Source organism: Aphis gossypii, chromosome X (genome assembly GCF_020184175.1).
Source record: "Aphis gossypii isolate Hap1 chromosome X, ASM2018417v2, whole genome shotgun sequence".
Taxonomy (NCBI): domain Eukaryota; kingdom Metazoa; phylum Arthropoda; class Insecta; order Hemiptera; family Aphididae; genus Aphis; species Aphis gossypii.
Window position 1 is genome coordinate 29,257,523 of NC_065533.1, and position 12,402 is coordinate 29,269,924.

A 12,402-nucleotide genomic window follows, 5' to 3' on the forward strand; every position below is an offset into this window, starting at 1 on the left:
TTATTGTAATAATCTCAATAAAAACCTGATCACCGATGGTCTTTCTCTTAAAAAAAAAATCTAAATGGTGAATTTTAATAGGTAGTATATGTACAATATTATGAATCGCGGACATTCCCCACCCCATCTGTTATCGGTATACTAGGATATTTTCCCTCCATTTCTTTTTTTAAGTTTTTACTATTTAATAACATATATGTATATATAATTTATTATTTAATTTAATTTTTTTTTTCATGTATTTAATAAATTTATTGTAGATAGATATTTATTGAAGCACTAAAAATCAAATTTACAAGCAAAAATAAACAATGTATATTAAATATCAAAACTGGCGCGGTTAAAAAATAAATAAATAAATATGAACAAAGGTAAAAAATATGTACTTAGAAATAACAAAAGAATCAGAGATCAAAAGTTTTTTACAAAATGTATAATTTTTATGACGGAATTGTTTGCCATTTTTATTAGTTAGGTATTAACTATATTTTATGTAGACAATCTTTTAGCAGCCTATTATATTTATATTTATAAAAAGAAATTTATACTAAATAGTTAACTTTAAAAAAATGGGGAAGAAATGTATGCATCAAAATAAATATTGAGTAGGTAGGTACCTAATAAACGTTTTTTTATTATCAAAAATTGATCTCATTGATCTCAATCAATATACCTAAGTGTTTTCAAGAATATATGACTTCTAAACAAAGAGATAAAATTGTTTTAAAAAAATACTTTTGAATTAATTCTAAATATTTAATATCAATGCATGCCTGTAATTTACAAGTAATAAATGTAAATAATTTAATAGTTTTTTTATTCTCATGAGTTATGATAATACGTAATCATTGATTATATACTATACCTACATGGCTATATTCAAAATAAAATTTAAAAAAAATAATAATCAAATTGTAAAGTATTTTTTCAAAACAATTAGGTATATATTTTTATCTGGAAGCCCTATATTCTTAAAAACACATATTATATTCGATCAAGAAGAATTTGGACATTTAGTCTTAAAAAAAAGTTCTATGTACTCTATATTAATTATATTCACAAGTTTATGAATTTTAGCAATAACCTGGCTGATTAGTGATCACCAAAATCTACATACTTTTTCTATACTAACTATATCGAAAAAAAGCGGGTAAGTGGGTACCGTTCTGTCCGTTCTGCTGTACATTAGGTGCCATATGGATCAATATTTATATATGTTAAGGATAGTGTTAAATTTGAATCCAATGATAGGTATCATTGTATACAAAAAACGATTTTGAACGAAGATGATTTGTCAGTCTAGGATATAATTTTTAGTGGTTGGTGAAAAAGGTGGGTTATATTTTAATGGCCTAAATACACTAAAATTTAAGTTCAATTATAATTATTATAAGCTAAACTTATGGAAAATCTCGTATTGAATTTTCAACTCTTAGCTACTTATACAAAATTTTTTATAAATTATACCTACAAAATAATTTGCAAATATTCATGGTTTTGACGAATTTTTGTCATTATGTAAGAATACTTTACGAATCATCATTAACTGGTGATGTGTGATAACAGTCGTAAGATAGTAGTGAGTCAGCAAAAAACCTGAAATTAATCACGATATCAGTATAACGTATATCACATTATTTGCCGGCTCGTATCATACTCTGCATTAAGTTCTGAGCGCTGAACATTATTTAATATTGTTTATGCTTGTTCCTGACTACATTTTTTTTCAATACCTGTGCTGTAAAGGTTTTTCTAAGTTTGATTTGTTAAACCATCTATGTAAGTTACAAAGTTAATTTCACACTACCCAGCTTATTACTTTTATGTGGAGAGCCTATATAATATATATTATATAGGCTCTCTACTTTTATGTGTAGCTGTTAAAACCATTATTTATAGTATAAGGTCTATGGTTAAAACACAAAACGATTATATATTTTAACGATCTAATAATCTACTATGCCTAAAATGTATAATCATATCTTTTAATTGTTCATTTTGAGCCTTAAGTACTATATTTTATTGTATTATTTTTATAACATTTAAAATAAGAAGTATGGTTGAAATACTAATGATGTTAGGTAGCACTGATTATAGGTGACTTTACTATGTTTATTAACATAACCAGACAAAATATTAACCTGCTATCATCATATTAATCGCAAGAGGATTTCAGTACACTTTTTGTTTTCTGTCTCTGATCTATGCGCAACATAGACAAAACACATTTACGCAAAATCATTTTTTCTTAATGATTTTGAACAATCTTAAAATCACCCGTTACAAAAATGATGGAGAATAATATTTTTGAGAGTATGACATATTGTTTTGTCTAAATATTGTCTTAAACCTAATTTAAACATCATTTAAATTTAGGTACATTTTTTTTTTTGAAAGTCGAATACTTAATCAAATAACAATAAAGTCTTAAACTGATATGTCATACTCTTTAAAATATTATTTTCTATATTTTTTAATAGGTTATTTTCCTCTAAGATTACTTAAAAATCATAAAAAAACAATACTTGGTGAAAGAGTTTTATCTATGTTGTGTGTGGGTCTAAGAGAGAATAGAAATATTGCGCTGACATCCTCTATTGAAATCTGCTGAGAGATTATGGTAGTACTTACTAACCTAACCTATAAAGAGGCTTAAATATGTGTTAAAATATTGCAGAAATTCATCATGTTAAATCAGTGGTTCCTAACTCAACACCAGGTGTAGATCAATTTTGTAAATTTTCCATTTCCATAGATCATTACTTAATTCTTCCTCTGTAATTTATTTCTAATATTAATTAAAAATTTATTAATATAAACAACTTGATACTGCAGACCACTTAAAATAAGTCCATGTACCATTAGTAGGTTAGTAAATCTTATAACTAAGTAATAAACTTAAATCTTTTGTACATTTTGTCAACCAGATTCGTATTATAATACTATGGGTGGGTTACATAAATGTCCTGTAACTACTTACAGATCTATCAGTACATTAATGGATTCGTTAATAAAATTAGGTGTTGCTTAAACGCTCGGTAAAGTTATGGGCTCTGTAAATTATCGGCTAACAGACCTGTAAACTGCAGATCCGACTTAGGCTCTGTAACTAGTTATAGATCAGTCAAAATAATATTATATTATTAAATACAATAAATATTCAAAATTCATATTATATGGATATAAAATGAATATTAATTAAAATAATTTGTACTTACTTTTATGAATTATGATAAAAATTATTTTGTTTGATTTTATGAAAAAAATTGATTTAATTTATTTGGTAACCATGGTTATCAATAATTTAATATTTCTTTATGCAACTCTAGAATAATATTCACAATTATTAAAAACCTTACAAGCCGGTAACAAATTTACAGACTGTTTTTTTATACAACCCACTTTACACGTATAACTTTTACATTTAAGCAGTAATTAAATTTTTTATTTTACAATTTGCTTGTTTATGAATTACATTTTTCTTTAAATTAAAATATATTTGTTGTACTTATTTTGGTTTATACCTATAAGCAATTATCAAGAGCTTAATGATGGCAAATAATGGATATGGTACATACATAAAGTGTTAACTTCATTTGCATAAATTTATATTTATTGGTATAAAATAATAGATATAATCATATATTCAAAACATATTATATGATATAATTTCTATCATTATTCAAATTTTAAATAACCCCTATAATAATGATTTACAATTTGTATAGTTATATAAAGATAGATATACCATTTACCTATTAAACAAATTACTTACTATATAAAAAACAAGTATTGTGTTATTAAAATGAATTTACTTGTTTATTAGAAACTTATATTATAACTCAAATAGTATATTTCCATAAAATAAACCTTTTTTATTATTTAATCATTTTAATATTAGCAATATCCTTGTGGAACTATCCACCTAAAAACTTTAATCATGCAAGGTATTGGTATTATAACATGATTGCTTTGGTAAATACTAATATTATGGTTTAAATTATAAAATATAATAATATAGATACATGATACAAGTTCCATATGTGACTTATATATTATATAAGAATAGTTGTCGAAATTGAATAACTCATAGCAATTACTGATGTTTAGAATTACCTTTATGAAATCTAATTTTAAAGTTAGATATTTATAAATTAATAAAAATAAAGAATAATTATTTATTATTAACAATTTTAAAATTTAAATTGTTCCTAATTAAATAAAATACAAATAAATATACATTAAAAATATAAAAACACGCACAAGTTAGGTATTGGTAATATTATTTAAATTAGTTTTAATTTTTCAGAATCATTACTAAAATGGAAGAAGGACAACGTCGCATGGAGAGTGCTGTAAATGATGTTTTAAATGATATAGATAGAAAATGTTTGAGGACTTTGCAAGTAAATTAATTTAATTAATTTTTTTTTTTTTTTTGTAAAATTATTTTAATTAACTTATTTTGAACTAATTTCATAAATATGAAAGTTCTCTTTTGCATTCTAATCTCTAGTACACAATTGACTTAAAGTACCAGTTTTTGACAATTTATCTACAATTTTGGCTGTTGAACTATCACTGCCTAACCTTTGAAGTATTTGTTTCATCATCTGTGTATCTGTATATTATAATCTAATACTATTATTTTATGCGATTCTTTCACACATTTAATAATAATAGTAGTAGATACTATCTACTAGTATGTCCACATACTACAATTTTGATATTTTGCAAAAATAATTATTGTATTACTCAGTTTGTTGTAATATTATGGTATTATTATGATTTTAATCTATTATTCTGTTTTTTTTTTTTTTATTAATGCCATTGAAATGGAATGTTTTTTGGTTTTATCAGTCTTTTATAATATTTAAGTTTATATTTTAATATTATAACCTAAAATTGTATGAATGTGTACATTGTAATAATGATATTAATTAAATTTATTTCCACAGATTAAGATGCATCAATGTGCTATTGAATGTTGTAGAGACTCTTCAAATAACATGAGATCATTGGAAGTATGTAATGAAAATTGCTCAAAGGAAGTAATAGCTGCTCAGAAATATATTCAAAATGAATTTTCCACTTGGCAGGTATTGATCTCCTTTTGTAATTTAAATGCAATTATTAATTTGAGCAGGATTGGTAATATACGTGATACGTGTATTAAATGACTAAAACATTTAAAATTATACAATAAAAAACATAAATTTTTCTTTATTTTAATCACCCATAATTCTAATTATTACTTACTTTAAAAACAAATAACTAATAATAATAATATTATATAATATTATTATTATAAATTATATTATAATTTTAACTTATATTCATCAACTTTTTTAAACATAATTTATTAGATAAATAAATAAAAACAATACCTTTTCAGCTACACATAAAGCTAAAATATTATTTAAATGAAAAGTTAGCACAACGATTCAAATCTATCTTGGTGAACTCAGTTATCAACACAAATATATAAAACACAATTTACATAAACCTAAGTATTTAAAGTATATTTTGTAACATGATTCTTGGAATAAAATTATGATTATGGTCATCACTTCACACTTGTCAATAGTCAATTAGTTTATAAATTATAACTGTGGCTGTTATTATTATGCTACTGTAGCTATAATAAAAAAAAATGTTTAAATAACTGTATAATGTATGAAACCAAGTAGTTTTATATTGTACTGTATAAAGCACTTCAACCCAGAGATAAATCAAATTTTAATTTTGTTGAATTTTTATTATTTCTAATATATTTTTCCTTTTATAAGTATTATTGAATAATACCACTATTTTATGATATAATTTATTAATGACAGCAAAAACTTAATTTGATTCTATCAATGTGTTATATATTTAGCTTCTTAAATTGATGAATAGGATATCATTATCACATCTTCATAGTAGTAAATTTAAAAAATATATTTATTGTGATTATTTTTATTTTAGAATAGAATACAACGTTGTATACAAGATTGTGGTGATGTTGTTATGGACAAAATGCCCAGTGACAGAAATCGTAGTGAAAATGAGGTTTGTTTGATTGATGTAGTTTAAATAATTAAATAGATTTCATGTTTATAATTTTCATATATTATTTTATAATGTATTTATTATTTCACTGTATTAACTCATTTTATTTAACTTTTCTTATTGTTCTATCTACACAATTTATTTTATGAAATTTAGTACTATTTATTAACTTGATCTTAATTTGTGTTTGTTTTGAAAATACAGAAGGTTTCATAATGCTAAATTATAAAAAGTTCTCATTTATTTTAATTTATCAATGTTTTACAATTTTATATGTTATTGCTTATTAATATAACTTTACCAAGTTTTATCACTTCTTATAGATATTTCTAAATATATTATGTTTAGTAGAATCCGCTTAATTGGGACATTGTATAAAGGGGAAAACTGCCTAATGCTTACAAATTGACATAGTCTTGAATGAATATTTTCGTTTTAGGCAATTCAACTTAATTTATTAAAGACAAATCTTTGATATTAAGGGACAAAGATAAGTCTAGATATTAGTTATTACTTGATACTATAACCTAATTTCTGTAATAATCTAATCTGTATGGCTCTGTTATACTTTATACATTGTACATTTTATGTTTCACATTTTATTTTTGTTAATAATTTCTTTTTCCCCTACTACCACATACTCTTTTAAGTCGACTAGCCTACGTAAAAAATTTCTTTATAAATAAATCAATGCAATTAATTCATTTACAATACAATAATAATAATAAATTGAATAATAATTTAGTAACTTTTTTAATATATATATATTAAGTATTAAAAATATAATATTAGGTACTTACCTAGTTAATAACATGTATGTATGAACTATAAATTATCTTATTAATTATGTATTTGTTTTTTAGATGAATAAATACATAAAAGAAGCAGAAGGATGTGCATCACAGTGTTTTACCAAATACATTAAAATATTACCACAATTGACCAACAAAATTGTTGATAACTTGTCCAATACAAAATAATTTTGTAATTGTTACAATAAGACCAATTGCATTTTCAAGATTACACATTCAAGGCAATATATGTAGATCATCAATCATATTATTTTTAATTTTAATGTGTATCAGTCTTAAAAGTTATAACATATTGGTGTAATGTAACTTAAAGTTATTCAAACATTTCAATTAATTGTGTTTTTGTAGTTTGACATATTATGAATGTTAATATAGTGTAATAATAAATGAATTAAAAATGAATAATGAATTTTTTATAATCAAACAACTTTCTTTTTTCAATATAGTTATTACGATTATTAAAGTTACGTTTGGAAATAATATTATTTCACTACAAAGATAGATGTTATAATGCTAAATAAATGAAAAATAACACTAGTATCAACATATTTTATTAGATGGTATCATGGTTTTTCATAAGCGAAACTGAATGGTTTTTATTTTATTTACCAAGCACAATATTTATAATTTTATTTATGCACTTAAAGAAATTTAATTGAATACATACATTCAAACGTTAAAATAAAATATGGAAAAGAAGAACAAGAGAACAATTAACAAGTTCAATATAATATATTTCAAAAGCTTTAAAATGTTTTAATACTTGGACTCAATGTGGTGTAATCATTTCTATAACCATATTCTGTTCACGTTTAGAAGTGACCAGTCTTTGTTGGAAAAGGACAGATCACACTTAATTTTTTTCCCTATTTAATAAACCACTAGTAGCCAATGTACAGAATAATGACAAGATCATACACACAAGTCAACTGTCTGAATTACTTCTAAACATAGATGGAATATAGTTTAATTTCTATGTTTATTGATTTAGTTATTACTTTTAGATTTCATAAAATAATTCATCGAGATTGTATTATGTGCAACTATCCCAGAACATTCAGTTTTTTAACCTTACAGTATTCATAAAAATTTATAGTACATGTATGTTGTAATATAAGTTGTTAAAAGTAAAAATAGAACATAAAATAAATACTTGTATTTACCAAATCAAGACATTACATTAAAATTTCCAACAAAGTTATTATGTTGTTGGTATGATTCCATAAGTCTTAATGGCTAGCTTAGTATCAAAAATTAAAATTAAGAGATTCTTTGTTTTTTTTATTCAGTTATTATTTCAAATTTGTTAAAATACATGCTTTGCCAAAGAAAAACTAACTGGGCAATATTGTTTTGCAACTAAACCATATGGCTGTTTAGAACCTACATTAATAACAGTATGTTTACTATGTAAATTCCATACATGAATACCAATGCTGTTCTTAAGTTTAACCATTACTTCTTCACTAGTGTTTGTATTAAAATATAGCTGCCAATCAGTCCAACTTATTGGACAAAATGCTTCTGTCCCTAATACCGTAAATCCTTTGCATTTTTGTTTATTCATATCAGTTACCTATAAAATTAAAAATTTTATTTGAATTAAACAATAAAATTTAAATCTTAATATTATAAATGTTTCATTTTACAATAATTATTGGTAGTTGCTTAAAGTGTGAATTTCAAATCAACAGAGATACAGAGGTATTTTAGTACTCAACAATGAACATAAAATAAATTCAACCAATGTATATTTGAACTTGATTTACTTTAAATTTTGGTTTTTATTTAAGTGAATCAGAATATGATTTTTAAGAATTTTATAACATTGAAAATTAAAAAAAAATAATCAATAAAATAAAAAAAAAAAACAATAAAACTGGTATTAAAGTACTATAAAAGCTTATAACAGCATCTATAAATTCTTATCTATAAATTGCATAAATGATGCAACTAGTCACATAATAAGCTCATAATTTATTGACATTCAAAAATAATAACTAGTTGATAAATTATATATATTATATTTGACGAAATTTGTTCTTGAGATACAAAGAGTAGTGATTTTGAAAATAATTCTTTATTTCTATTTAAATAAAAAATTAATATCTAGAAATTGATTATATATTCTACAAGCTTCAGTATTCAAACAAAATTAAATTGTAAGATAAAAAAGTAATAATTGTTCATAGGAATTATAATTTTAATAATGGTAGAATATGACGTAATACCATAAAAATATTGAGATTAGTGAAGAAGTATTTTTTCAGTTTAATTCTTACTGATGTTGCTTAGAAAAACTATATAACTATAATTATTAGCCTGTAAGGATCCTAAACCAGTTTTAAATTAAAACATTAAATAAAGATAGATAAATTACTTTATGAATATATTGATTTTTTTCTTTTAATTTACTCACCGAATTTGTACCACAGATTTTTTTAAGTGTTCTAGTAATAACACCCGGACCATTATATCCCCAATCATTATTACAATAATTAGAAGCAAAATCATTGATTGAAGTATTAGCAACTGCTCTTCCTATTTTATCGACATCAAAATTCAATACAAGTGAGGCAACTGATGTGTTTGATTCAATACTTGCAAAATTTGATAGGCCCTCTAAAGATCTAAACAATAAATAAATAGTTAAATTATTGTTATGCTTCTGAAACACCTAGTTATATATTATATACTTAAAACAAAACAAGGTACTCACTTCATTAGAACTACATCTAAGTCCAAATAGGTCCCTCCGAATTTCCATAATGTTAAGAATCTTAGTAAATCACTTGCATGAGAAACTGGCCATTGACTAGTGGATATAGTATTTGATATCACAAAGTCTTGCAATGGAGTATTATAAGAATATTTTACAAAATTTATATACCTTAAATTAACATTTGTATACATTTTAAATCTATTAATAATCTCAGATTCATTATTTATATAACTAGGAGCAACAAATAATACAAATATATTTAAATTAGGATTTAAATTTGCTGCCGATTCTATAGCACAGCCTTGTCTCAAACTTAAATTAATTCCATTTTTATGGTTACATGATGTTTCAACAAAGAAAATACTATTTTTTGTTACTTCTTCAGGATTTAATTCAAGTAAAGAATTATCTTGTTTTTCTTCAAAATAACAAGAAATTAAATGTTTTTGTGATGAATTGAAAAATTGATCAATATTACTGAGAAAATTTAAATTATATACAATTACTAATGATATAAGTAGTAAAAATATGATACGAAAAAGTAAATTTCTTTTCAAATATGGCCAACAAAACATTTTAAATTATTTTAATAGAGAAAATAAAATGAGATTTAAAGCGCTTATTTAGAATGAAACAACAAAAAGAATATTAATGTTTCCAACTTCCTTTATTTTGAATTGCAACTTGAAAATCCAAATCTAAAACAAAAATTAATGTTATATTATAGCGTGTTGCATTTTTTTTTCAGTCAACACAGTAGTTTTCATCTATAATCATTTATCATTATTTTTTTTTCAACTTTTAATAGTTAAATCAATTTAAAACAACATTCTAAATTTCAACAACAATTATAATACACTCGTACAATATTTGTTTGTATACAAATTAATGAAAATATACACATCTTTCTTATCAAATCAAACTATTTGATCATAATATACATTACAGTACAAATAACCAAACAAAGGAATAGAAAAAAACCCATTTTATCAAATAAAAAAACTAAACATTTGTCTTCTACTTACGTAGTTTTCCCAACAACAATAAATGCATTATAGCGGTAGTATTTCATACAATATTGATCATTTCAATTAATACATATTGATACTATAATAATAAAGCATTAACAACTGATTAATGCATAACTTTGTTGTTGAAATCAAAATCGATGGACTGTTAAACTATATAATATCATACTAGGCATTTATTCATGTTAAAATTCACATTAATTACCTAACTAATCGAAAAAGTCATAATGAATTAAACTCGCCGCACGAATCACGTAATTTATTTATGAAATTTAAAAATTTGATAATGTCATGATAAGTGATAATGTCGTTATCATTTTAATATGTTATTGTATTACATCATAAACAGGCGCGGATCCAGTAATATATTTTTGGGTGGGCCTGTTAATTTAACCACAAAAGAGAATACAGTAAAATTATGATTGAATGTAGAATAAAATATTGTTTTGTTACTCTCCATGCACGATTACATATATAATATATAGAATTATTAATTCTAAAACTTAGAATAAAAATTCTAAAATAACAACTTAAATGCCAATATTTAAAATAAAAATTATTGTTTTTGAAAATATTGGTTGGTTCCGCCCCTTCCTTTGGATCCGCGCCTGATCATAAACCATGAACTTTGGTTTTAGATAGGAAAATATAAAATCTTCTTCATCTTCCAATAATAAAGTCAAAATGTCATTATTATTAATATACATCTCCATAATAATTAAAACAAAACTGTAAAAATTATTTATAATAAAAATTAAAATTAAAATCACACACGCGTCTATATCAGGACAGATTTGAGAGTGAACTGAACATTATGTAGGTACTTTGTAGCTACTAGCTACCAAATTCACCGCAACATATCGCGTTTTTTAGTGCATACCACGCAAGGTTTATAGATAATATTAATATAATATTCAAGGTGTATATATATACTTTGATAATATTAATAATATTATCTGTAAACCTTGCATAGCACGGACGTATAATATGCACGTCCGTGGTGCATAGTATCTATATTTCATAATATTACATAATATAATATAAGGCTACCTACTTAAAACTGTACGATTAATGACAAATAAATGCGGATGTTGATGATTAGGAGTATTAGGACTTTAAATTTGTACCTAATTATTAATAATTATGTAAATACCTACATATTTTTACTGTGATTTAATAATTTAATTTTGACAAGTGATCAATTAATTTAAAATGATTTTTAATTATAAAATGAGTTATAGTTCTAGAGTTCTAGATATCTGCCTACTTTATATCACATAGTTTTCAATTATTTTTATTCATTCTTACATAGAAATTTACTATAATTTTAATACCTACCTAATCATGGGGATCCATAGGTAACATTTTAGGGGGGTCAATATAAAGAAATTCTCAAATGTAGGATAATGAAGATGATAATAATATTATGGTAACATTTATTGAGCTACAAGTTCAAAATATTTTGGGGGCAAGACAGGGCACTTGCCCCCCTCAATGGGCGCCCATGTACCTAATATCATGACAAATAAGAAATAATATAGGTAATATTAATATAATAATAATATTTTATTTGTCATGCCTAATGTATGATTGTATTTATTAACTGTGTAAACTTATGGTAATTTTGTGCTCTTTAAATTTTCATAATTTAGGTGCCTACCTATAGTTTTATGACTCAGTCAAACAATTGTCAAAAATATAAATGATAATTTTCATCAATCAGTATTACATTAAATTCAATTAGTATATAATAGTATAATAAATATTACACGACGTAGAGAAGATATCT

The 12,402-nt window shown here is 23.6% G+C and overlaps 2 protein-coding genes across 3 annotated transcripts; one reads left to right on the forward strand and one right to left on the reverse strand.

Moving 5' to 3' along the window:
* The first annotated feature begins 1,621 nt into the window (after positions 1-1,621).
* Positions 1,622-7,268, forward strand: LOC114120608 (uncharacterized protein ZK637.2-like). 2 transcript variants are annotated; one of them, XM_027982568.2, is made up of 5 exons: positions 1,622-1,779; positions 4,310-4,406; positions 4,959-5,099; positions 5,968-6,051; positions 6,915-7,268. In XM_027982568.2, exons 2-5 carry the CDS (start codon positions 4,323-4,325, stop codon positions 7,029-7,031), a joined length of 426 nt encoding a protein of 141 aa, XP_027838369.1. In that variant the 5' UTR covers positions 1,622-1,779; positions 4,310-4,322; the 3' UTR covers positions 7,032-7,268. The 2 variants fall into 2 exon arrangements, with proteins under 2 accessions (XP_027838369.1, XP_050063990.1); XM_050208033.1 differs by lacking the exon at positions 1,622-1,779 and adding an exon at positions 3,600-3,618.
* Positions 7,269-8,004: 736 nt separating this feature from the next.
* On the reverse strand, positions 8,005-11,454 carry LOC114120620 (lactosylceramide 4-alpha-galactosyltransferase-like). The gene is made up of 4 exons (XM_027982585.2): positions 10,611-11,454; positions 9,583-10,283; positions 9,283-9,493; positions 8,005-8,439 (listed from the first exon to the last, which is right to left on the reverse strand). The coding sequence occupies exons 2-4, from the start codon at positions 10,158-10,160 to the stop codon at positions 8,170-8,172; spliced, it is 1,059 nt and encodes a 352-aa protein (XP_027838386.2). The 5' UTR covers positions 10,161-10,283; positions 10,611-11,454; the 3' UTR covers positions 8,005-8,169.
* Positions 11,455-12,402: the final 948 nt, after the last annotated feature.